The sequence below is a fragment of the Pelecanus crispus genome, chromosome 1 (genome assembly GCF_030463565.1).
Source record: "Pelecanus crispus isolate bPelCri1 chromosome 1, bPelCri1.pri, whole genome shotgun sequence".
NCBI classification, from domain to species: domain Eukaryota; kingdom Metazoa; phylum Chordata; class Aves; order Pelecaniformes; family Pelecanidae; genus Pelecanus; species Pelecanus crispus.
Genome location: NC_134643.1, coordinates 151,684,261 through 151,711,071, shown reverse-complemented (window position 1 = coordinate 151,711,071; position 26,811 = coordinate 151,684,261). Strand labels below are relative to the sequence as shown.

The 26,811-nt window shown below is 40.3% G+C and overlaps 1 protein-coding gene across 1 annotated transcript in view; it reads left to right on the top strand.

Moving 5' to 3' along the window:
• The window catches only part of GABRG3 (gamma-aminobutyric acid type A receptor subunit gamma3), a 349,817-nt gene that overhangs the window by 273,869 nt on the left and 49,137 nt on the right, over positions 1 to 26,811 (top strand). Inside the window, exon 6 of the mRNA XM_075708721.1 lies at positions 17,842 to 17,979. Within this exon, the coding sequence (XP_075564836.1) occupies positions 17,842 to 17,979 (138 nt within the window). The remainder of the gene's footprint in view (positions 1 to 17,841; positions 17,980 to 26,811) is intronic.

Here is a 26,811-nt window from a genome sequence, read left to right as displayed (position 1 = left end):
GAAATGGAGGCTGAGTGTATGATTTGCATGGTAATCCAAATTGAGATTGATGTCAGGCTCCCTGGGCAAGTTGCCTGCACAAGTAGGGAAGAAGGGAGAGGGAAAGCAAACTCAACATAGCCACGTTTCTGTATTCCACCCCAGGGACAAGGGAGCAGGTAAGGCCTTTACTTTGCCTTCTTGCCCACCAACAGAGCTGGTGTGTCAGAAACAGCAGATTTTTAGTCAGAAATATGTGTGGCTGCCCTCTCAGCCAAAGAGACTGGGGAACTGGATCACTGTGGCTTCCCAGCCCCGGCTCTTGTTCAACACGGTTACACGCTTCTTTCCCTGCATCTCATGACAAAGTCATAACTAAGTCTTAAAAATCTCCTGAGGATGAGCTGCATCATCACTGCCAGAGCCCTAACTCTGCCATTCAATATCCTGTGCTCCAGCCACAGGACAGTTTTAGTTTTGCAGCTGCACTTTCCTGAAAGTCAGGAATATATAATCAGAAGATTATATATTGGATTTAGAAAGAATGCAAGGAGTACACAAGAGACATATGTCCTCTGATACTTAAAAATAGGCAGTCAGGTCAGTCACTGCCTTTAAAGTTGCCAGGGTTTTGTTGTTGTTGGTTTGGGTTTTGGTTTTGGTTTTTTTGGTTGTTTGTTTTTTTTTTTTTTAAGTAGAGTTTTAATTGAAAATCTAGCAGTATTTGGCTGACTGGAAAGAACTGGAAAGAATTTCTCCCTTCAGCCCTTATCTCCTCATGTTTTATACAAACCGCTATAAGCAGTCTACATTAAGGGTTAGACTTTGAGGTCGCTTTTTGTAGTTAAAATGTACTTCATGTTACACTTACATATAGCACCTAGCTGAAGCAATCTGCTAGGCAGCCTATGCAGCAGCATCAACATCTACCTCGCTCTATGTCATAACTCAGTTTCAAAATGTAGCCAGTTTTGAAGGGCATTGCTTGGCTTCATTGTAACACAGATGAGGAGCAGGTGCCAGCTCATTATGAGATGTTGAGTCTGAAAAAGTGAATTTTCACTCTTAAAATTCTCTTGACTTCTGTGCGGTTATAAAGGAAACGTGCCTTATGAAATGAGCCATTATAACCTTGTATAAATAACTCTAACCAATATCTTAATCTCATCAAAAAGTAAGGAGAAATATAGGCCCAAAGTAATTCCCCAGAGACTGGATGACATTTTTTTAAAAAGAAGCGGATTAAGGGGTCTCCAAGCACCAGAAGCATCTGCGCCACCAGAAAAAAAAGCTATGCCTGCCTTTACACATAGAGGGAGGACATTTGCAGTGTCCTCTCACTTGTGCCATCCTGTTCTGAAGTGAGGAGCACTGCAGCTAATTAGCATCTCTGACATGCTAATTAGCATTTCTGGAAACATGAGAAATCTATACTTTTAATAATACAATGGCTTAGAGGCTCAAAATAGTTAAGTATCACAACAGGAAGCATTGCAGAGCAAATGGCACTGTATATAGAGCGATCAGGAAGAGAGGAGGATACTGAAGTTTTATAAAGCTGCCAATAAACACTTAAAATACTGAGCACCACTCTCGTGTTCTCGCCAAGGTAAATGAAGCATAGTGAGCATCCTACCTTCTCACTACCACTGCACTGCAGAAGGCAGAGGCAAATTCTCTCTCTTGTTTAGTTCCTCAGCATGCCATTCCTCTGAATCTTTGCACCCAGATATGGGGGTGGTGAACTGAAGCGTGAGTCAATGTAAGTTATATATGTCTACTGATTTAAAAAGAAAAAACAAGGAAGAGAAACACAAGGTGGAGGTGGTGCTTTCAGGAGGCGATACTCTTTCATCCTAGCCTACTGTGGAAAAGCTCTACGTTTTCTGAGGTGGAGCAACTGGTTTCATATGCCAGTCACATTTGCCTAACTGCTGCTGGTAGCAAGCATGGACTTCAGCCCCATTTTCACTCCTTACCTAACATGCAACCTCATTCGTGGAAGTCCACTGAACCTTTTTCAGTATTACTGATGAGAGGAGGGTTACTTCAATGCTGGGAAGGCTGCCGCATTATTTGCTTTGCTGTGTGACAGCGTTACAGTTACCGCTGTTTCCTTCCTTTGGAAGTTTCTTTTGCCAAGCCAGCTGAAAAGCCAGTACAGTTATTATTCCATGCAAGTTTTTATTTAGGCTGCCAAGTTAGCAGACATGGGAGACTTTTTGCAGAAAGGAGAAGGATTTGTCACATACAGACAGATGGTTTCATTACAGATGGTGTTATTTCTGTGCAAGGTGTGGGGACCTTTCTGTGCAAGGTGTGGGGACCCTGTGCAAGCAGCCCTGGACTTTGGTAACCCCTTTCAAAGGAAATAGGAAAGTGTTGACAATTAGGAGAGGGAGTCTCATACAACTGGATACACTGCTGTAATGAGTGGGTGGTGGAGCTGCTTTTCCTTTCTTTAGCTGAGAAACATGATTTTTATTGTTACTACGCTTGAGCCTGAATAGCAGCTTCTGGCCTATCATTCAAGAAAGGGAGCTCTTACTTCCACAAAATGTAATCCTTTCTTGATCTGGAAATCTTGTAATAGATGCTCACAGGTTTTCAACACATTCAGATTGCAGCTTGAACTTTATCCCTCCTCAGTGGGATTCACTTCCAAAGAGAAATGCTGTACCCTCTGCCCATCTCACCTTATATTCTTCCGGTTGTTCTGGCATGCAAAGTATAAGTCAAGGAGCATATTTCGGGTTGTAGGTATCTCCTTGCTCTCCTCTTGCACTTGTGCATTAATTCATGTCATCTTGATTTCCCTGCTTTAAAGCCTGCTCCTGGCAAGCAAGGAGAGGCAGCACCAAGACAGGCAAAGTCAGCAGTAGTCTGCTGTCTGGGGCAGCAGTATGCATGTTTCTGCTGATCCTTTTGCCCATACCAGAGTCTTGGAAAACTTGTACAAGGCTTAAAGATTTAGACCAACCATCTGAGCCCCTTGCATTTGAATCGCTTTACCCGATGGTTCTGTGAAGGCTCTCTCCCCTGGGACACAGTCTGTGTGTTTTGGAGCTGGGCTTCCCATCCTGGCGACATTTTGAATGATAGCTGCCTCTAGCATCTTCAGCAATCTGTCCTCAGTGAATGGGCAAACAGAATGAAGATCTCTTGCAGTGGGGTTTTAAATACAGAGAAAGAGTAGCAGACAGATGGGGAAAAAGGAGATAATTGAAACATGTACCGCTTCCAAAATACTTTCAAGGAAAGGCAATGCTATAGGCTGGAAAGAAAATCCAGGACTAACATTTCAGATAAAGGCCCAAAAGAGTTTAGGTGATGTGAATGGAGAAGACTCGGTGTCAGCGGTGATCTGGTTGGGGCACATTTTAAATCATCTTCAAAAGAATGTAATTGGCATGAAACAATAGCATGTCATGGCAAAGTCAGCCATTACAGCTGAAAAACTTATGGTTGCTGAGAATTAGAAAACAGTGTCCAGGAAGCCTCCTTGATGACAGATTTTTGCCTGCTGGTAGGCTGAAGGATGAGATCCCCTACTTGTCAGTGTCCTTGGTCAAAGACATTTGAGCAGTCTAAGGACCAATTAAATATAGCATCTGTCAAATCACTGGGTGGTAGTAGGGAAAGACCTTTTGGGAGGGATGCTAAAATAAGTAGCGCTGCTGGAGAGATATGTGACGAAGGCACCACAAAGGAAATGATATAATACAGACAATGTCAGGAGACCTGTTGAGACTCAAAGATGAGACTTTGAGCTCTGCAACGCGTGTGGTGTTAGGACTGGATGAGCCCACATATCTATTTTTAAGATAGATATTTTTAAGAGCAGGTGCTCTGTTCCCCTCCACTTTTTTGTGGGACCAGTCCTCTCAACCCATCGGACTACTGCAGTGTTCCTGGCATCAGCAGCATTTTTGATTGCAGGAGCAGTGAAACTAATGAAAGCCGATATCCCAAGAGCATATGACTTGAGGATGAGTGCCTGCGGCCTTTTTCTGATCCTTAATAAGGTTGCAGCCTTTTCCTTCTTGGAGGGCATTATTAAGAAACGTCTCCCCTGTTTGGGAGCTTCTTTTTACAGAATATATAATATCTGAAGCTTAACTTCTTCAATCAAATTTCAATGAAATTATTGAATGGGTGCAAAAGTTATTGAAGCAAGGACAGATAACACACACAAAAACATGGACAACGAATATAATTACATAAGCCTCATTTCCTAAGAAACCAAGCTAAAAGAGATTTAATTACTGTAACTTGGCCCAGAGACACATGAAGCAAAAACTGCTGAGGGTCTGATTTTCTGAATTTTTTTTTTTTTTTCAATAGTGGTCAGTATGATTTATACAGGGCCTGGAATAGCCATGAAATGGCAGCCATGCACTCTTCAGGAGAACAGTGTTCAGACTGGTACTAGGATATGAAGTGTAACAGGAGTGCAGAACAATGGGGAACTTGGGAAGAAACTGAAATTTGACCTCTCCCAGAAATTCCAAAAAAGGAATTTTCACAGCTAGGATTGTGCACAAAGAGTCTCACTGTTCTATAATGATTTTTTTTTCTAAATAGAAACACACAAAAAACATTTTTTAAAAAAGATTTTCTATGAGCTGGATATACAGATATTTTCTTTCAGAAACATGGGCACACATTTTGCAAGAACAAATGATTCTGACAGAACCTGGCAACTGCTTTGTGAAACTGGCTTCATTGCCATTTTAACTGCCACAGAAAAGGTAATTTCACTCTGAATCAGCCAAGGGCCGGAAAGCATCTTTATCTGGGAGAGGGCTTCCAGGCTTCCAGGGCTGCAGCTTGGAGCACTCTTGTAGCCACGACATTTGGGTTTTTTTGAGCTGTGGCAGCTGCCTGATGCCCTGGAAGGACCTGGGGGGGCCATAGCCTCTGGATGATTCAAAGCTATTGGAAGCAGTTGTGTTGTGTACTGATGCACAGTACTGCTGCTTTAAAGCTTTAGCAAAAAAATGAAGTGGCACAAAACTATTTACAGTTAGTACGTAGACTTATTTCGGATAGTAACTTGTTCTGAAACAAGGTACTGAAGAACTTGATCTTAATACTTCTTAGTTAACTATAGGCAAAGCCATCTATGAATCTAAGAGCTGAGCAATACTGCACCACAAGGAAAATTGAAATGTGTGAGAGAAGTACAGCTGATTGATACCTTTGTTTTATCAGACAAAAATATTAGCGAGTTGGCTTCTTCAGCCTTACCTCCACCACAGCTCTTCAATTTTAAAGCAATAACTGATCATGTGAAGAGGATCATGATTAGTGTCTGGGACCAGAAACTGAGAAAGAAACTACCAGGAGACTCAGAATTTACCCTATTGTGTGCTGTAAGATACTGAGATTTACAGTTGCTGTGTGTATCTGCGGAGAACAGTAAAAGAGCATGACTCCTCAGAAGCTTTACAAAGAATGTTTTAGCTGAGCTAAAGTAAAGCTAACCAAAATAACAGTTTCATGTGCTTGAAATAACATACCTGGGAAAGAGATTAAGGCATTGAGATATACAAACACATCACAGAAAGATCACTGTGATGAATACATGTGCGTCAAAAGGTGAGAGAAGAACATGAAGAACACTTGGACTGGTGTACTACACAGGAGCATTAGCTAATTTCCATCAGCAGTATCCTGAGAGAAAATGAGATACAAATACTAGAGTTTGGGGGGGAAAAGGCATTAACTGAGAAGTGACAGCCCTGAGATGTTTGGAAAGTAAATGACAAACCAAGGCATTGATAAATGCTTCCAGAGAAGAGGAAGGCCAAATTTAGTGAATGCAAAATTAATGTATTTACCAATTCATCATAACACTGTTGCTGATGTTTAAATGAAAACAATGCAGTGCTCCCACTAATTTAATTGATTGTGACTATAAATATGTCAGACTCAACAAAGTCTCCTGTTCATCTGAAACTTCATTTCATCAGATAATTTCTGATGAGCTGTTATTAAGAACAGGGAGATTACATCTTAGCCATGACCTTTTCAGGAACTACTTTTTGCAGGCATGAGACACAAAAAAGTATGTTAATATTTATTTTTGTTTGCCTAGTCTAAGGTGCAGACAAGTCCTAGGGAGCTAAAATTGAAAACTAGCAAAATATTACAAAAAATATAAAACTCTTTGTTGCTTCACTTTACAGAGCTATAAAAACTCTTCTTTTTTTGTGAATTTTAGTGTGTGTGCTAATGACTATAAATCTGTGTAAATTACAATAAATCTACATACAGAATAATAATAATTACATGAATAAGCAGATACTACTATTTTCTTTGTAAATAGCTGATAAACTGAAAAAACCTGACTAGAAGAACCTGTTTGTAAATAATTAATTTTTATTTCCTAATGTCAGTTCACATGTGAAGTTACACTGTGATGCAAAACAGAGAAATGAGTCTTTCAACAAGAAAATATTTGTATGTTTTTTTTTTTTTTTCAACAGCAGCAACATTATTTCACAAATCTTTTAAAAGCTAACCTTGCTTAATCTCAGGCCTAATGATATTTTCTGTTTGGTTTTCAGTTTATGCTGCAAATTGTTGTTTTATTCTATGAAATGGCAGTACTCAAAAAAGACACTGTGTTTTCAGTTTTGAGTGTTCTGGTGTTTTATCTTTTATTATCCATTCATGATGCAGTCTGAGAATAGCTATAAAAAAGTCATAATAATCTTGTATGGAAATCTTTAATTTCTAACCTGCTTCCATTAATGCTATGTATGGCACATTTCTGACGGCTTCTGTAAACCAACAGGCTTTGCTGGTGTAGTTCCTGTGAAGCCTGAAATGGATTTCATGGCAATTCAGAAAAAGCATTGTTGATACCTAAATTTTCATTTTCTTGGGTCTGAAAATGTACAGTTCAGACTAGTCACAAACCCTATGGACTATGTAAGCTGAATATAGAACTACATTGACTTTTGTAGCTGAAATTGGATAGAACATTTCTGTAAATAGGACAAAGTGGGTAGGTTGTAGTAGCCTAAACAGTTGATAAAATAACAAGCTGATAAATATATAAAATAAAAAGCTGATAAATAGGTGGATGCTAATACTTCTGTGGCTGCTATTACTATTTCATTGTAACAGCTACCTTCAAGTTGTGAATGTATTTTTTTAATCTATGCTTACTCAATTATTATTAATATTTTCTATGAGAATACAAAGTCTTCTCGCCTGTCTTTAGAAATGCAGGCTATTCCTTGACAGTTCTTTTTTATATACTTTGTACAACAAATAGTTTATTTACTTGTATTTACATGTTGATAATAGTATACTTCTAATCAAAATATTGTATTATTTTACTGCTAATGGATATCCCTCTTTTAGTTGCACTCACACTTAACATATACATACTAATTATTGAGTAGCAGTTGGAAGATAAGGATTAAGCATGTTTAGCATAATCTTTAAATACTGTCATGTCCATGTGAGAAACACCAAATGAGTTCTATATTAAAAAAAAAAATCTTCATATCAAGTGTTGAAATAAAAAGCTTAGCTAGATTACTTGTCAATTGAAGGAAGAAATCTGTAAGTAAATTATGTTGTCTCCATTCCTCCCCACTTGCATAGACTAAAAGACTTTACAGGTGTACTTTCTTTCATTTCCTGGGCTATTTATGGCTGTGTTGTTTACTGTACTGGAGCTCTGAGTCTCCATCAGAATCTCTGCTTGTTCATTATATGTTTTCAGATGAGCCAAAACACATTTTCTCACCACTTTGTCTAACAAAGCAATGGATGAAGTAAACAATGTTATCTTTCTCATCAGAATAGTCTTAAGGAAATCTTAGTAGTCCTACACGGATGATACAGTTAATTATTGCCATTAAATGGGTTGCCATTATGTTGGTTTCCTCTTTTTCATAAGGCTGAACTAAGAGTCAACTTCTATACAGAAAATTGTGAGTGATTGCCATCACATACATCTGCCTGAGATACTACTTAGTATGCAACCACTCAGACTTTGCACATCTCAGCAAAAATCTTGGGAACCACCTCAAAATTTGCCCTCAGCACATCCAGCACAAAATTCACATTTAAATAGACGTGAGAAAATCTTGCGTGCAGCTTAATATTCTTCTTTATTCAGTTACAAACTGTAGAGAAGTGATTTTTCTCTTCTCACTTGAGTTCATGCATTCAGCCAAACACAAAATTTTAGCTGCTAAAATATTCATTTTGCGCTGTTTGTTTTCTATTACAGCACTCAATGTACATATTTAGCAGTACAATAATGACCCCAATCTCTCAGCAGTAGTACATAGCTCTTGAATTCTCAGCATCGTTCAGTCATTGTTGTAGGCCACGTGAAGTCCATGTAAAAGAAGAGAGAAGAGATGAGACTGCTGGCTGATTGAATCTCACCCCAAATCCTCCAAAGAACAACAAGTGCTCATGTAAAGCCTCCCATCTCTGTGCAGAGCTGACCGTGGTATATACATCTAGGGCAGGGCAAAGCAGCAGCCCAGGATCTCAGCAGACACTGAAAGGCCATCTCTTTGCCATATATTTCTGAAAATTTCCTCTTACCTAGAATCACCATCTGCAGTCTTACAGCCAGTAGAAATGTGAGATTTTGTCTACATTATAAAAAATTATCTAAACCACATAATGAATAAAGTCTTGGACTATTCTTTGTCTGTAATGACACACGAATGTGAAGCATCACGAGGTTATTATGAAATAGCTATGTTAGCAATGAATAATCAGTACCAGGGAGCTAGAAAATGAAATTCTGTCTCTTACTGTGATCTTTGTTTATAAACAGAAAACATCTAAATACACGGTGAATAGAATGAGTACATATTCCAGAATCATTCAGATCAGGAGAGAACCTGAACTAGAAGAAACTATTTCAGGACTTTCATTTTTCTCTGCAAGGCATTAGTTTTGCAGAAAACTGAGGGTAAAATCTTCACATCATTCCATACAAAACAGAACAGGAGGTTGGGGTGAAGTATCTGTTCAGTAAAAAACATGAACAAGACTGCATATGGTTAGGCAAGGTTTCAGTAGATGCCCTGAGTACACTGATCCATGCAAGAATGCTCCTTAAAGAAGATACAATTTATATGCAGTAAGCTAGGAGCAAGATGAGCCCATTTACCATTAATGATGTTAGGAATGGGGATGCAATATAACTAAATCAGAGGAATCTGAACATTTATCAGGTATTCTAATTACCAGTGGAATAATTTGTGAGATAATCTGCTGGCCAGAGCAATGCAAGCAGATAGACAAAAGAAATTGTTGCATGTGAGGCTTCTGAAAATTGCATTCCAAATACAACTGTTAGCAAGCAGTAAAAATAAGTATATAAATAAAAATGCATAGCAAACATTAAGACAGGCTATAATATGAAACTCTTTTTTGGGGGGGGTTGTTGGTTTTTTTCCCCAGAGAAGATGAAGGCATTCACAAGACAATAGAAAAGTGTAATTATAGGGACAATATATAATAAAACTAACCATTTAAAAAAAAAACCCTCTTGGTACTAATTGCAAATGAATCTAAAGGGAAATTGTTTGGTAAGCATAAAAACAAAGTACAAAGGTATGATGACACAACAGAATTGCCTTAGTTTCTTAATGTAATTTCAAGCTATTCCACCTATCCTTTAGAATCCGATACTTGGAAGTGGGATTTTTCACTACTGGGACTGTTTGTGACAAAATTATAGCACCCCTATATGAGGACTACCCGTTGGATTTTAAATAAACTATGATTTTTTTCAGAAAGTGAGCACACGGAAATGCCACATCTCAAAACTTCTTCAAGGGAAAAAATTTGTCTCTTCTTTCAGCCCAATCCTGTTCATTTTTCTCTGCCTTCCTTCTTCCCCTTCTCATTTTCACCTTTCTGTTGTCGTCTTTGTTTTCTCTGAGCCAAGATTACAATTTGTCTATGTCTAGCAAAAAACGAGGAAAATGTTTTCCTCCTACAAGAGCTGGATAACAGAAAATCCTTCTTTTGGGACTTACTTCTCTGACAGCAACACTTCTCTTTTCCTCCTTTCTATTTTGAAAGCCCAAAAGATGCATTGATGCTGGAAGTTCCTCCCAAAAGATAAGCTACCATATAATGTATCAGTAAATTGTATCAGCATTCTAGCGCTTCTCTCAAAAAACAGAATTAGTCCCAGATAAGAGGATAATTAAGAATTACTGTTGATGATGGTGACTGGATCCTCTAGTTCTTAGCCAAAGTGATATCACAATCATATTAAAGCACATTTTTAGGTAGAAAACCTGTTCTCTTCAATAGGAGATGAATACTTTAACTTCAGGGCAGTATTAGATCTGTTATTCTACAGTCATGGTTATGTTGGTTGATTTTTTTTCATGAGCTAATGTAGTGTTAATAAGGTGTCAATTACTGATGCAAGCAAACAGGGCAAAGAATAACGTTTATAATTGCTGTAGTTATAACCCAAGTGCAATTACCTACAACTGCTGAAAGAAATCACTTCAGGTTTTAAAGCTATCTACACAGCATTCACATTAACCTTTTTTTTATTATAGCTGCCTTTTAAAATAACTCATTTTTTGTTTGGGGTTTTTTTTTTAATTTCTTTTTTTTTTTTTAAATCAGTGAGTGAGAAAAAAGCCAGTCACCTTCATTTGTGGACAGAGAGAACTCAATGTGCATTCAATTACAAGTATGAGCATTGTTTTCCATAGGTCTTAAGTAAACAATTGAATGTGTCCATTCTCTTTCCCTAGTTCTGCTTCAATCTACCCTGATGGATTCCCTCTGAAAAGACATAATGAATTTTCTATATCCCCTCATTTCTATTTTGTTTTATTTTAAAATAGTTGAACTGAAACTTTGCTCTTTCTGCCATCTAATTGTGCTTAATAAGTGCATACAACCACAAAATCTAAGGTAGTATCATCTTTAATAGGGGAACTTCCAGGATTCTCCTAGTTAAGACCACACACACCTTCTGAGAATGAACACCGGACAGATACAGGAATAGATCACTGAGAAACCTCTTCCTCCGAAATGCTGAGAAGTTTGGATTAAAAATGCAGTTTTCTTGCCAACAAAGAAGAATTTGTAAAGACTGGTAACAAGAAAAGGAGCTCATGCAGCTTCTGTAGAAGCATATCATTTCTCACCCACAACACAGTACCAGAGAAAGGTGCATTTCTGGACTTCATTATTGTCATCTGACTGTGTTGATTAGCCTGAAGAAGAGTTCACTAGGTAGCATTCAAGGAAGCAAAACGTGTCTGGAAGCAGCTGTCTGTAAGGTGTAAAGGACTGCTCATCACCTGTCTCTAACTGCATCAGGGTATCCTTCCTCTCCTGACCATCTTCACCAGCAGCAGTCAAATCTATTCACACTCCCTCCATGCTTGTGGTGTAAACTCCGACCACTAGCTGATGGTGACAGCTTGTCTTTCAGGTCATACTTTCTCCTGACTTTGAGTGTATATCTAGCACCCCTGGAAAAGCAGAACCTTCCCAGAATCCATCTATGTCTTTCGAATGTATACTCCTGTCACAAGCATCAGCCCCCTGGCAGATATTTAACTGAACCAATCTTTTCTTGCCTGCTTCCCCCACATTTTCAGCTTTGCTGCTGCTTTCATTAACTCCTCATCACATGCTCTGAGCATACAAACTTTTTCAAGGTTAGGAAGAAGAGATGAGCTTCCTTGTTGCATTATTCCTTCTGCTGCAAGCTGGGTCTGCCTGTGTTACATGTGAATACAAAGTGTGGGGAACCAGTAGTAAAATAAACTGATTTCACAGATGGGAGAAAAACATGTCTGAAGATAAGAAAGATGTTTTTTATATGCTTCTCTGTCTGTCCATGTCTTGGATACGTTTCTAAAGAAAGTTTTTTAGACAGAAACTAGTTCTTCAAGTGGTCTGTGTCTTTTTTGACATGACCCCTTTCCTGATATCTTCTTCCCATCTCTACTCGCTTCCTAAACCAGACCCATTATCACAGAAAAGAAGGTGAAACAAAGAAATCAAGCATTGATCTAAGATGCCCAGACCAACAACAGCATCAGGGAAATCAAGGTTAGAGGCACTATGCACTAATAGGCATCAAATACATCAATGGTTGTATTATGGAAGTTGCTGATTTTTCAGTGTTGACTCCTGTAGCAGACATGCTTCAGGGCCACTTGACACCAGTTCTCATAACTATCTTGCGATTGCATATGCCTCTCATCCAGCCTGGACACATTTCTGGCCTTGACCATTTTTCCAGCAGTTTGGTGGGGGCTTCTGCAGAAATTACTGTTTCCCTAGGAAGTGAAGCAGTATGAACGTGAAGAATGAAGTTTATTTTTAACCTGATAGTTATAAATTATATGGTGGTGATGTGAGAAGATGTGGTAACATGAGTTCAATTATTCCAGTAACAAAAAGGAAATAAAAGAAAATCCACAGAATCTCACAGGTTGTCATGACAATTTGGCTGTTATAATAGGTTCACCTCCAAAACAGCAAAAAGTGCATTTATTGTTTATCCATGTTTGCATTATTGGAGTTAAAGTCAGTGGTACACTTTGAAAATGTATATGTTTAAGCCTATAAATAAAGCAACAAAGGTGCCAATCATTTGTGTTAACTGGAAAAGCCATTAAGTATGTTTGGTGAAAGTAAATAAGAGGTATTAAAGAGATACTTTCTACTGGGCTCTTAAAGAAATAACTTCAACCAAATTTGTTCTTGACTTGATTTTACAAAAGCACATAGTGCCAGTCTTATAAAAAGACAAATGGTCAAAGTGCTCTCTAAAAGTCTTTGACGTGGTAGTATATAAATCTAAAACCTGCAGAAGGTGTGAATAGCTACAGCAGAGCCTACAAAATAACCATCAATCAGGCCAAAAAATAGGAGAATTTAATGGCAATCAAGTAAATTCATGGGAGGGAAAACAAAGGTGCTGACACAGACTTTGGTTGAGAAGCTGCTGAGTTGCAGGTTGCTAGAACTTGAATGGCTGAAACACAACACACACTTGGTTGTTGTGGTTGTCTTCTTCCCATGCTGTTCCCTTCACCGTCTTACCAGCACCTGCTGGAAAGCCTCCAGGACCTCCTGGAGCCTTGCCCTGCTGCAGTATGGATATTCTTACATAACCTGAAGCAACCTGACAGGGTAAATACACTTGATAGCAATTTGTTCAGCGTGGATGGCTTGAAGCCACAAGGTCAAGAATTCAAGGTAATTTACTGCCATTTGTAGTGCTGGGGAAGTGAAAGAAAGCAGACATTTCTATAGATAATACACTCTTAGTTGTGTGGCAGCCTGAACAGCAAAGGTTGCATTTTCTTGTGGAAGTACTGAAGTCTCCAGTTCTGATGTTTCCTAAAAGGAAGCATTTAGAAGGCTGGAAGCAATTAGGCTGTATAGAAGTGTGCTGGTTTTGGCAGGGATAGAGTTAATTTTCTTCAGAGTAGCTGGTATGGGGCTATGTTTTGGATTTGTGCTGAAAATAGTGCTGATAACACGGAGATGGTTTTGTTACTGCTGAGCAGTGCTTATGCAGAGTCAAGGCCTTTTCTGCTTCTCACCCCACTCCACCAGCGAGTAGGATGGGGGTGCACAAGAAGTTGGGAGGGGACACAGCTGGGACAGCTGACCCCAACTGACCAAAGGGATATTCCACATGGTTATGATGTCATGTTCAGCACTAAAAGCTGGGGGAAGAAGAAGAAAGGGGGGAACATTTGGCATGATGGTGTTTGTCTTCCCAAGTAACCGTTATGTGTGACGGAGCCCTGCTTTCCTGGAGATGGCTGAACACCTGCCTGACGATGGGAAGTAGTGAATGAATTCCTTGTTTTGCTTTGCTTGCATGTGCAGCTTTTGCTTTCCCTATTAAACTGTCCTTATCTCAAACCATGAGTTTTCTCACTTTTACTCTTTTGATTCTCTCCCCCATCCCACTGCGGGGGGGAATGAGCGAGCAGCTGGGTGGTGCTTAGTTGCTGGCTGGGGTTAAACCATGACAACAAGAAATATTGGATGTCATTGAAAGAAGACCCATCATGAATAGTTCATTCTGTAAGTTAAATGAATCCTAGGAGTGATATACTGTCCAAGTAGATGTGTCATTATTCCATAAGAAATGCTATATCTTTTAAATGAGTTGAAAAGTGAAGTCACCTGGCACTGGAGCAGAACATAATAGCAGTTATTTAACAGGTTGAAACAACTCCCATAGAATCACTAGTACTTATCTCCTTTGATGTAAGTAACCCAACCATTGTAAGAGCAGATGTCAGTGACTGTGGATTAAGGGGACTACTATTGAAAGGTCATGATGGTTTCCTGAAGTCTGTTGCTTATTATTTAATGACTATGAATAATACTGGAAGTAGTTATTCTGAAATTGAATCTGTCTCTTAGTCAAAAATATAGGAAAAATCCTGAAAGATGAGAGTCTCATGAACTTGTTCCTGACTACACGCTGCTCATGCCAGGATAAACAACTATGCCTTGGATAATATGATAGCAAGCTTTCAAGCTTACTGACAGTGTAGTGGATTTTTGGTAGGGTGGCCATGGAATGAAAAAAAAAGCCAAAAAATCAGGAAGAAATTGAATTCAAGACTAATTGAAACAACCTTTTCAGTAAAATTTGGAAAAAATGTAAAAAGTTCATTTTGGATCAATTTAAAATAATGTATTTAAAAAAATAAAATCTTTGTTACTTCCAGGATATTTGATACATTTTTACTTGCAGTGATTATGGTGAAATTTACCTGATAAAAGGGGCCCCATCTACTGCCTGCTACAAAATCTGCAAATTAGCACTTGGGGCCACAAGTTCTGCAGCAGGACCTGGTGTAGGGAGTGCAACAGCACAAGGGTTTCCTTTCCTCCATTATCAGGACACAAATCAGCAGGTAGGACTAGGACCCAGACCACAGGGCAGCCCTCCTTTGTGGTCCTGAGACTGCTTTGTGGGGAAGGGCTGGTTCTGCCATTGCCACCTGGCCTGAGGGCACAGCAGCCACAGCACAGGAGAGAGATCATCTGATACTTCTTCCCTCCTAAAGTGCAGGGAAAAGATATCAGAATCTCAATGAATGAAGCCAATCTGAGAAGGCTCCTGAAAGCCAAGTCTTGCTTGACTTACCTGATCTCCTTCTATGACAAGGTGACCCACCTAGTGATGAGGGAAAGGCTGTGGATGTTGTCTACCTGGACTTTAGTAAAGCCTTCGGCACTGTCTCCCACAGCATTTACCGGGAGAAACTGGCTGTTCATGGCTTGACGGGCTTCACTGGGTAAAAAACTGGCTGGATGGCCAGGCCCAAAGACTTGTGGTCAATGGAGTTAAATCCAGTTGGTGGCCGGTCACAAGTGGGGTTCCCCAGGGCTCAGTATTGGGGCCAGTTCTGTTTAACATCTTTATCAATGATCTGGACGAAGGGATCAGTGCACCCTCAGTAAGTTTGCAGATGACACCAAGCTGGGCGGGAACGTTGATCTGCTTGAGGGTAGGAAGGCTCTACAGAGGTACCTGGACAGGCTGGATCGATGGGCTGAGGCCAATGTATGAGGTTCAACAAGGTGAAGTGCCAGGTCTTGGGTCATGCACTTGGGTCATGACAACCCCACACAATGCTACAGGCTTAGGGAAGAGCAGCTGGAAAAGTGCCTGGTGGAAAAGGACTTGAGGGTGTTGGTCAACAGATGGCTGAATATGAGCTGACAGTGTGCCCAGGTGGCCAAGAAGGCCAACAGCATCCTGGCTAGTATCAGAAATAGTGTGGCCAGCAGGAGCAGGGAAGTGATTGTCCCCCTGTACTCACCTGGAATACTGTGTTGTTTTGGGCCCCTCACTGCAGGAAAGACATTGAGGTGCTGGAGTGTGTCTAAAGAAGAGCGATGAAGCTGGTGAAAGGTCTAGAGAGCAAGTCTTATGAGGAGCAGCTGAGGGAAATGGGGTTGTTTAGCCTGGAGAAGAGGAGGCTGAGGGGAGACCTTATCGCTCTCTACAACTACCTGAAAGGAGGTTGTAGTGAGGTGGGTGTTGGTCTCTTCTCCCAAGTAACAAGTGACGGAACCAGAGAAAATGGGCTCAAGTTGCACCAGGGGAGGTTTACATTGGATATTGGGAAATCACTGAAAGGGTTATCAAGCATTGGACCAAGCTGCCCAGGGAAGTGGTTGAGTCACCATTCCTGGAAGTATTTAAAAGAGGTGTAGATGTGGTGCTTAGGGCCATGGTTTAGTGGTGTACTTGACAGTGTTAGATTAATGGTTGGACTTAATGATCTTAAGGGTCTTTTCCAACCTAAATGATTCTATGAGTAAAAGTAGGGCTTTCCATTAGAGAAAGATATTATTTGGTCAGAAATGTGATCAGAGGGCTTTGACAAATAGGAGCAAGGCTTGAGGAGATTTCAGAAGATGCAGGGCTAAGGCTCGGAGGCCCTGCAAAGCTTGACTTCTTTCACTGTAATTCTGCATCCTCTGACATAATCTGCCAGCCAAAAAATACTAACCTTTAGATCAATCTCACAGACTAGCACAGCAGAATTGGCAGTGAAATCTGCTTGGCAGAAAGAGTTCCCATGGAGAATGGCAGGGCTTGTGTTTGTTACTCAGTCAGGTCCTTCATGGGTTATTTCTTTACTTACATTGATGGGAAATATAATGAACGTGGCATTTTGAATTAACACATAGTCCTTTTCTACAAATTAGATCTGAGGGACTGGTGGGTACATTTCATTCTGCATTAGTGAGAGGGACAAATGAGGCCATGCACACCTTAGAGCAGTGCACCAGCTGGGTGGAACCTTAAACAAGATGAAGACACTTACAGGAGAAAAACATCAAGAAAATAGCACCAGGACCAGAGAAGTTGTTTTGTAAAGCAAATACCAAAATTTATCTGTATCCAATTACAGCTGAGACAGTTATACTAACTGGCTATTGTTGTTAGGCTTTTAATTTGTCTTGTAATCTACATCTACTATATTAGTTATTAGATGAATAGGCATTATTATGCATTAGAGAACAATCTAGTTTTAACTAGCATGGGCGTGCTGTTGTTTTCTACGTAGTCTATTATTATGGTTTGGGCTGGTTGAAGATTTGTTGTTGGGCCTCTATTGGAAAAAGCCATTCTCTAACAAAAAGGAAATTAAATATTGGCATGAGGATTAATTATGACTATTAAGTGCTAAATTGATAAAGGAAGACTTTCAGAAGCTATTTCAGCTGTAGAGATCAGGTGATGTCTCATTAAATACCACAGCCTCTAGAAGTAATATGATGGCATAATCACTTTTAAAGTCCCGGATTAATAAAAAATTTATTTTTTTGCACTGTATTGAGCTCATTTTGGAAGTACAGTAACACACTACATTAGAACTATTGTCACTTTTAAAACAATCTGTCCTTTTCAATGGTTTACAACCTACACCGACACCCCCCCACCTCCCTTTTTTTTTACATTTTATTGTTCTGCAAGGCTTTTTCAGAGCATATATAAAACAGTATATTTCTGTGTCTGGACCTCAAACCTCAAACTGTGTTTCTGAAGAGACCTAATTCTGATAGAACCAATCAGAATTTTTCTCCATTGGAAAAAAAAAAAAAAATTGTGAAAAATCATAGTTTTCCCAGTATTATGACTTGACTTTTGTGTGCCATACAACTCTTTAGCTGAATTATACCACCAAACTCACTAAGAAAGCATCAGATCAGAAATTTAGGTATTCCCAAATAGCTCTAAATCAGTGAACAGATACTGTTTTGCAGTACCTTTTTTATGAAATGCAATATATTTTTATATAATTTTTTTTTTTTTTTAATTTCTAGATGGCTACCCTAAAGAGGAAATGATTTACAGATGGAGGAAAAACTCAGTGGAGGCTGCTGACCAGAAGTCTTGGAGACTCTATCAGTTTGATTTTATGGGTCTCAGAAATACTTCAGAAATTGTGAAAACCTCTGCAGGTAAGAATGATACAAATGGTACTGCTTGTTTTGGAAAACAAATTATTTCAAAATATTTGTCCCAAGTTTGCTTTCATTTGAGTGCAACTTGATTTCAATGTCCCAATGTTCATATTACAACCTCTAAAGTGCAGACTTCAAAACTATTGACTTTGTCTAGATTTTTCATAACTTCTCTACTCTTTTTGTAATTTCACAAATCAAGGAATAAATGTTAACTTGACATGGCTGTTTGTTATATACTTGAAGTTACTATATGATTCTCCTTTCTCAGCTAAGTTTATTAAGCTATTCCTGCATTGAGACATATGTTTTCACCACAAATTAAAGAGATAGATTTTGAGCACAATGGTAGAGTTAGTGAAATTAGACACTTTAAATAGTAGTTAATCATTCAGCCACAGGTTTAGTATTTTTCTTAATATTTCAAAAGCACTCTTTATTTCTCAGCTGATAAATGCCTTTGCTAGTGACCTTACCAATTGATTGTAATTAAAATCTAATGATGCCTATTTTATTTCTTCAGAAATCTTGCTGTTTCATATAATAACAGCAACATAGGGAAAAAAGATGTATAAATAGAATACATTATTTGAACTAGATAAATTATCATAAAATTCAAACAGTGTCTAAACTTTATACATAACTCTGCAGTAAGCTCTGTGATTACCATCTGGAAAGTCTTCTCCCAGCTGCAGAAGGAACCTGCTAGAAGCAACCTTCTGCTTAACTAGTGGTGAATTTTTGAAAAATCCAATTTATTTTTTTCCAAATGTAAGCAAAACTATGTTATTCTTTTGGAAACACTGTGACTAATAGTAATAATAAAAAATTATTAATCTGTGAAACTACTGCTGTTGGGTCATGACCCACCCACTAATATCAGTAATGTATTCTCAGGACTGGATAGCAATTTTTATAATGAAGAATCAGTAATGCTTTAGTGAATATTTTGGGCTGGTAGTTTAGCAGAGCAAAATGTTACAAACAGCGTACATGTAAAAGTTCTCTTCTGTTATGGATACAAATCATGTAGTCTGTAAGTTTCTCAGGAATGCAGATTTCTCAGGTGAGTCAGCCATAAGTTGAGCCCGGAGTTGGTGGCCAACAGTCAAGTACCAAACAGCAAATCATTAAAGTATCTGTGTATGCAGGCATGGAGCTCATTGGAAGGGATCATATGAATAGGAGAGAAAGCCCTGTTCTTTCTGCTTTGCTAACATCTGGAGTGATGTCATCCTGAGTTTGCATCAAGAACTGCTAAATACACATGCAAGAAGAATTACTGAGTCAACCATATTAAGATGTTGACAGTGTCTTGATAAACAGATCTCTTAAACTCTTCCTTTGCGCAAGACAAAGCCATTTTTATAGAGGTCTCATTCAAGTGAGTAAATGGTTAATGTGGAGCAAGGAAAAATATATTTCTTATGCTTTTTTTAGTATGTACCCAGTTCTTATTAAGATGAGTGAGCTGACAGTATGTTTTTCCTATTATTGCTATTGCTGCTTCTGCCCACCCATGTTTATGAGTGCAAAACCCAATAGCACTGTTGAACTGAACCTACTGGAGCCATCATGACATTTCTGTTCTCCCAAAGGCATCACAGTAGCAGAAAGTTGTTGGCAAACTGGAGTTTATTCAAAGCCTAACAGCCCCGCCCAGAACCCCAAACAACCCTATCAGGAGGTTGTGGAAACTAACTTGGAAGAAACAATGTAAAATGTATGGGTCAGATTGTCAGCTGTGTTTTTAGGTAGAAAAATGAGTTGTGCTTATGGCCCATATATTCTGGCCAGCAGATGGCTGAGAAGGGGTTCTCATTCAACAAATATATGAAAAGTGTGAAAAATAAACCCCTGAGTTTGCACATGGACCTGAATTTGCATAGAATAGACTCTCTGTATTTACATTATAGTTTAAGGTACTTTCAAGGCCAGACTTACTGAACATCAACAGTATTTACTGTCAGGAGCAAACCCAGGGACAGGACTTGGGAAAACTAACTGGTACATTGGAAGACCTTGAGTATGCCCTATGCTATAGAGCAAGGATTCCCAAAATGGAGGGAGGGAGACGGGACACAACACCCCTGGGACTGTGCAGTATGTCCCAGAGACAAAATTTAAGATAATTTTGCGACTACCTGCTGTGAGCATATAAGTATATGTGAATGAGTAGGATAAAAAGGCAGCTGTGCTGTGGAACATGCCTATTTACTGAAGAAAAATAGCCCTATCCAAGAAGTTGGAGAATTAGGGAACCCCCAAAGCTGCTGTATCCTACTGCATGGACAGTGTCTGGTGAAGGGAGATGGCAGCTGCTGCCTATGGGTATCCCATCTCCTTTATAGCCATGCCACAGTGGTCAAAAAAGAGATGCCAGGTTCTGTCATGGAAGATCTGTGGCACATTTACACTAAAGCTGCCCGAAGAGGGAGACTGCACTGGGGCTGCCCCTAGGACACTATGGATATAGGACCCCCCTCAACTTCAGACTGCTCCCCAGGGAGACCAACTAACTTCTGAGACTGTGTCTGGCCCCTCTGAGCCATGCAGGAGCCCATAAAGGCCCCAGCAGCTGCCACCCCTTTGCAGACTCAGGGCAGAAAGGAAGAGCAGCATTGTTCAGAGTTCTGCACAGGGAACAATTCAGGCTAATGAGATGGAGTTAGGAAAAAGGTATGGAGGAAGCTGGCAGAAGTGCTCACCAAGCCACTTTCAATCATTTATCAGCAATCATGGCTAACCGGGCAGGTCCCAGTTGACTGGAAGTCAGCAAATGTGATGCCCATCTACAAGAAGGGCCAGAAGGAGGATCCGGGGAACTACAGGCCTGTCAGTCTGACCTCAGTGCCAGGGAAGGTTATGGAGCAGAACATCCTGAGTGCCATTACGTGGCATGTACAGAACAACCAGGTGATCAGGCCCAGTCAGCATGGGTTTAGAAAAGCCAGGTCCTGTTTGACTTACCTGATCTCCTTCTATGACAGGGTGACCCACCTAGTGATGAGGGAAAGGCTGTGGATGTTGTCTACCTGGACTTTAGTAAAGCCTTCGGCACTGTCTCCCACAGCATTTACCGGGAGAAACTGGCTGTTCATGGCTTGACGGGCTTCACTGGGTAAAAAACTGGCTGGATGGCCAGGCCCAAAGACTTGTGGTCAATGGAGTTAAATCCAGTTGGTGGCCGGTCACAAGTGGGGTTCCCCAGGGCTCAGTATTGGGGCCAGTTCTGTTTAACATCTTTATCAATGATCTGGACGAAGGGATCAGTGCACCCTCAGTAAGTTTGCAGATGACACCAAGCTGGGCGGGAACGTTGATCTGCTTGAGGGTAGGAAGGCTCTACAGAGGTACCTGGACAGGCTGGATCGATGGGCTGAGGCCAATGTATGAGGTTCAACAAGGTGAAGTGCCAGGTCTTGGGTCATGCACTTGGGTCATGACAACCCCACACAATGCTACAGGCTTAGGGAAGAGCAGCTGGAAAAGTGCCTGGTGGAAAAGGACTTGAGGGTGTTGGTCAACAGATGGCTGAATATGAGCTGACAGTGTGCCCAGGTGGCCAAGAAGGCCAACAGCATCCTGGCTAGTATCAGAAATAGTGTGGCCAGCAGGAGCAGGGAAGTGATTGTCCCCCTGTACTCACCTGGAATACTGTGTTGTTTTGGGCCCCTCACTGCAGGAAAGACATTGAGGTGCTGGAGTGTGTCTAAAGAAGAGCGATGAAGCTGGTGAAAGGTCTAGAGAGCAAGTCTTATGAGGAGCAGCTGAGGGAAATGGGGTTGTTTAGCCTGGAGAAGAGGAGGCTGAGGGGAGACCTTATCGCTCTCTACAACTACCTGAAAGGAGGTTGTAGTGAGGTGGGTGTTGGTCTCTTCTCCCAAGTAACAAGTGACGGAACCAGAGAAAATGGGCTCAAGTTGCACCAGGGGAGGTTTACATTGGATATTGGGAAATCACTGAAAGGGTTATCAAGCATTGGACCAAGCTGCCCAGGGAAGTGGTTGAGTCACCATTCCTGGAAGTATTTAAAAGAGGTGTAGATGTGGTGCTTAGGGCCATGGTTTAGTGGTGTACTTGACAGTGTTAGATTAATGGTTGGACTTAATGATCTTAAGGGTCTTTTCCAACCTAAGTGATTGTATGATTCCGTTAAAAGGGAAGCAGGCAGGATACCAAGTGCAGCTTCCTGACAAAGAGTGGTACTAAACATCATCTCTCCTTTGTGAGGGAAATTGTGGAAACTACTATTCCACAGGGCATTTAAAAGCAGACTAGGCAAAATATGATAAAATATACTGCAGGGGGCAGTCCACCTGCAGGAGATAGATACAAAACCCTAACATTTTTTGCTTCTGACTTACACCTTTCTGTTGGTTTATGACACTATCACTTCCCACTAAATTGTGTGTTCATCACATATATTATGAGAGCTGCTGCAGCATTACCTACCTGTGTCCAGTTCATGGATGCCTTTTTTAGCTCCTATTCAGTAGTGTTCTAGCTATAATGAAGAGAGGTCACATTGACCACACAGCAACACACTGCTGTTCTTCAGGCATTTGCTTAAGCCCTTTCTTGGTAGTCATTTTCACCACAAAATGACTAGATTTAGTGCTCAGCAGAGTTCTGCCATTTGATCTTCTTTCAGTCTTTCCAAACCTTTTTCAGACATCTAAATAACCTTTAGGTTAATCTAGGGCAATTTCAGACGTACACAAGTAGGAAGCCAGCTGTCACAAAGACTGTATTTCTGAAATCCAGGCAAGATGAGAAATGTTGTCTTCTCTTGCCTTGAACCAGCAATGGCTTAAAGCATTGCCACAGCAGTGTGCTTTACTCTTGCAGGAAGACTATCCTCTTTTACAATAATCTGGCAGCCAGAGAAAGTTTTCATTGTCACCTGGAAGAGGTGTTAAGCTTTTTCTTGAGGACTTTTTTGTATTTCATGCTAACATACTAACACAACCAGATAAATATCTACTGCATATAGTGATTACACGGAATACACAGCAGAAATCACTGTGCCGGTGCTGTGGTCATGAACCTTAATCTTACACCCTAAGTAAGCTCTCACTGTCAGGTGATATCAAATTCATAAGTACTGAAGAATTCCCTTGTTGCCATCTTGGCAAGATACTCAGATACTATAGCAAGAGCACTTCTTTTGCTATAATGTCAAATAAGGCTGACAAAGATAATTAAAATAGAGGGAATACTAAGCCACCTGGCACTGAGCTGTGATAAAGGAGGAACAGCATGTAAGGAGAAAATTCTCAAATTTTAAAACTGCAAATCAGCCAATGGAAAGGTGGTCAGGAAAACAGGAGAGAGAAAGAGGGAGAACGTCATCCTTAAAAGCACTCTGTGTGTGTTTGCAGTAAACTTCAGGTTTCCAAGTCCCAGTCTTTCCAAGTACACTGTGGGTGGAGGGGAGAAAAAGAAAGTCAAAAGAGAATCATGAAGGAATCCACAAGTAAAGCTCATGGACTGAGCTGTAGTGTTGCTTGCACTTTTCTGCTGACATGTCCCTCAGGGAAAGTCTATTCATTCTTTTTAAACCACTCTTTTTTTCTTTTTTTTTACATTGCTAGGTAAACACAAAGACCTTGTAGCTACTAAGTCTAATTTTCATTTACTTGAAAACTTCGTTGCATCATACAAGTCCTATTTGTGTTCTTCCTCAGATGCCTTTAGCCTGAGAGATTTTTGCAGTCCAAGGGAGCCTTTGCCTAAATAAGTTCAAGATAATTAATCAGAAACAGAAAACACCATAAAAGTGCCCTATTTAAAAACTTTAATAGCTGATCATTGCAAATGAAATATACAGAACCAGACAGAAAGTACCATTTCATACATTCCAAATAACCTCCAAGCATCAATACCCAAACCCAATATATAGCCATAACTACTGCCATAAAAAGGTACATCTTTGCATATACATACACTGGATGGGTGATGGTTAGTGGAGTCTGCCTGTCATATGACTTCTGAACTGTGCTTTATATTTTCAAATTGCTGTTTCATCAAGGACTTCAGCTTACATTATGCTCTCAGCCCTATATCACAAGGCTGCAAAGCAAGGTTAATATCTGTTGTCACAGATTCAGATAAAACCCTTTGGGACAATGCTAATAACAACATAATTTAAAGTACATACTCTGTTGCAGGGGACTCAGTAAATGGCAAGTAAAAAACTACCCTAGAACAAAATAAGAAAGCTTGTCTTTTAAGAAGGTGCAAAGACCTACATAAATAGGTATTGGCAGAAGAAGGGAGGAATAGACATGCTTTTATAGGGAGGCCAAATGTCCCTAGGGGAGCCCTCATTGGGTCCAGGGATGGATCAAGTGGAGACATGCATTAGCTGATGCTCCTTGACTTTGTCAGAATACCAACACACTCACAGAGATTTATCCAGAGGAAAAGATGCTCCTGGGCCTAGCTCTTCTACTAGGTGAGCAAAGAACAGCTGGCTTTAGAAACCATGTCAAAATCAGCACTTCTCTTACTTTTTGCTGTTAAATGCTTCCAGATAGCTCAGCTGTAGACACAGAGTACCCACACAAGATAGGCCAAGGGGCCCAGTGGCAGTACAGGGTTCGGCCAGCAGTCCAGCCATCACCCCACAGGTCCGTGTTGATGGGGCAGGAGCACCACCCAGCCCAGACATGGGGTTGGCAAGGCAAGGCCAGGGGCAGCAGCAGGCAGCTAAGCCCCTCAGCCTGGGGAAGGGGTTGCAAGGGCGATGGCAGAGAAGGATGGTCACAGGCTGATCAGGGCAGCTGGAGCCTGTTGGTGCACTCACGGTCCTGGCAATGAGTGAACAAAAATGCATGAGATGCCACAGTTGCTGAATGTGGTTGTGTCTGTGCATGTTTGTTTTTAATGTTCTGATTCAGTCACACCCTCTCCTGTACCAGCTAACTGATCTGAAGACATTTATTTAATGAATATTCATGAAGCTCTTTTTGTTTTTAAAGACATTGACATTTTTTAATGTCCCACTGAGTCCTGATGGCACATCAGAGAGTGCTTGTCGTCTGTGTTTTCTTCCCAGGACAAATGTGAATTTGTGGTTTTTTTCTTTTTCCTCAAATACCAAATTCAGTGGGATGCAGCACACACTACCCTAGCTGGCTGTGCTGCACAGACTGTCTTTAATCAGACGGCATCCTGAAGCAGACAAGTGGAGACTTGGATAAATGCACTGCATCATTTGAAAACAGTGCCTATTTTTACCTACCTGGCATTGCAGGAGCTTTGCCTCTTTCAGCCAGGGCATCACGTAATCTCAGTTGCTTTAATGATTATGCTTTGTTTTACAGCCCTCAGCAGACATCTGCTCTGGGTTCCCACGATTCCAGACAGTGTCCATTCCTCTTCCAAATACTGTCCCCTCCTCCCCTTATGCTGTCCTGCCTGACTCCTAATGTAAGTGCAGAAGGGGAGAAAGAGAATTTGCCTTAATGATTTTGGTGGGAGAATTCACCATTGCTCTGCCCTCTGGCTCTTTGGTTCCCATATACCTCCCCTGCCCTTTAGACACTTCCAGATACAACCCATTCTCACGGTTGTTGGATCTTCCTTTGTATCAGGTAGACATTAATTATCCTTGTAGCTGTCCTTGGGTTCTTGAAATTTGTGGTCTGAATTTTAGACCTTGCAAACCTACAAACTGTGCTTGCATTTGTTCCCAAGGTTCATTAAATCAGTTCTGGGCTTTCAAAAATCTGTTTCTGTCACTTAGAAGCTAGGAATCAAGCTAAAATCTTGTGCTGCTAAAATCCTGTGTTGAGTCTTGAAGCTGAATATAAGTTTATTTTTATAGGTGGTAGACAGAACCATACAGGGACGGCTGATGCCAGAGGTGCCACCCTTCACCAGAATCTGCTGCCCCCATCACACTCTTTTCTACTTTCTCAGGTTACTTACACAAACACACACACAAAACTTCTCAGAGTCCTTGTGCATCTTCTGCCCCCATGGGCCCTCATCGCCAGCAGCTCCAGCATTGCGGGTACCAGGGATGCACCCTTCGAAGTCTTTCTTGTCCAACTCTCCAGCCCCAGTGCTGAAGATACCTCTGCTTGCTGTCTTCACACAGGCAGATGTACACACAGTGTTCTAGCACCTGAAACCTAGTTTTCACTCATCTTTTCTTTCTTATCTGCAGCTTTCTCCACAACTTTGTCCTTAATGAAATCCATCAGACCCTGTGCAAGAACATAAAATCCCATTTAGGACTTCAAATAGGTTGAAAACACTACTTAGTACTTGAAAATAATGCCTAGTACTGACCCACAGAACTGACCTATGGCATATATAACGAATTCACTCTCTTACTTTTTCCCCATTCATTTTTCATAGTTCATTGTGAAATATGACTCCAATAACACCTTTAAATCCAGAATGTTTATACAGCTTAAAATTACTTTGTGTGCAGCACCAAATACACAGCCTGGATTTGAATTGGCTATCATTCTTTGGCTCCTTTCAGAGGAACAGAATAATACTGAAAGTCCTCGCCGCTGCAGTCATCTCTGGAATGAGGGAATATCGTAGGACTTCTTTTCTGACAGTAAACCCCAGTTTATGTGAAAACAGAAAACTAGCCTGATTATAAGAAGATTTAGCAATAATCTTCTTGTTGACAGAGTTTTTATCTCTGATACAGTATTTGCAATAAATCAAATCCCAGTTTAGCAGAGATAATCATCAGTGGCTGTACTGACTTTTAAAAGATATTTACATGTCAAATGATAATCAATCAGAATGAATATTTTGAATAAGCCATAGTTTTTCTAAGAGAATTTTCAATTTTTA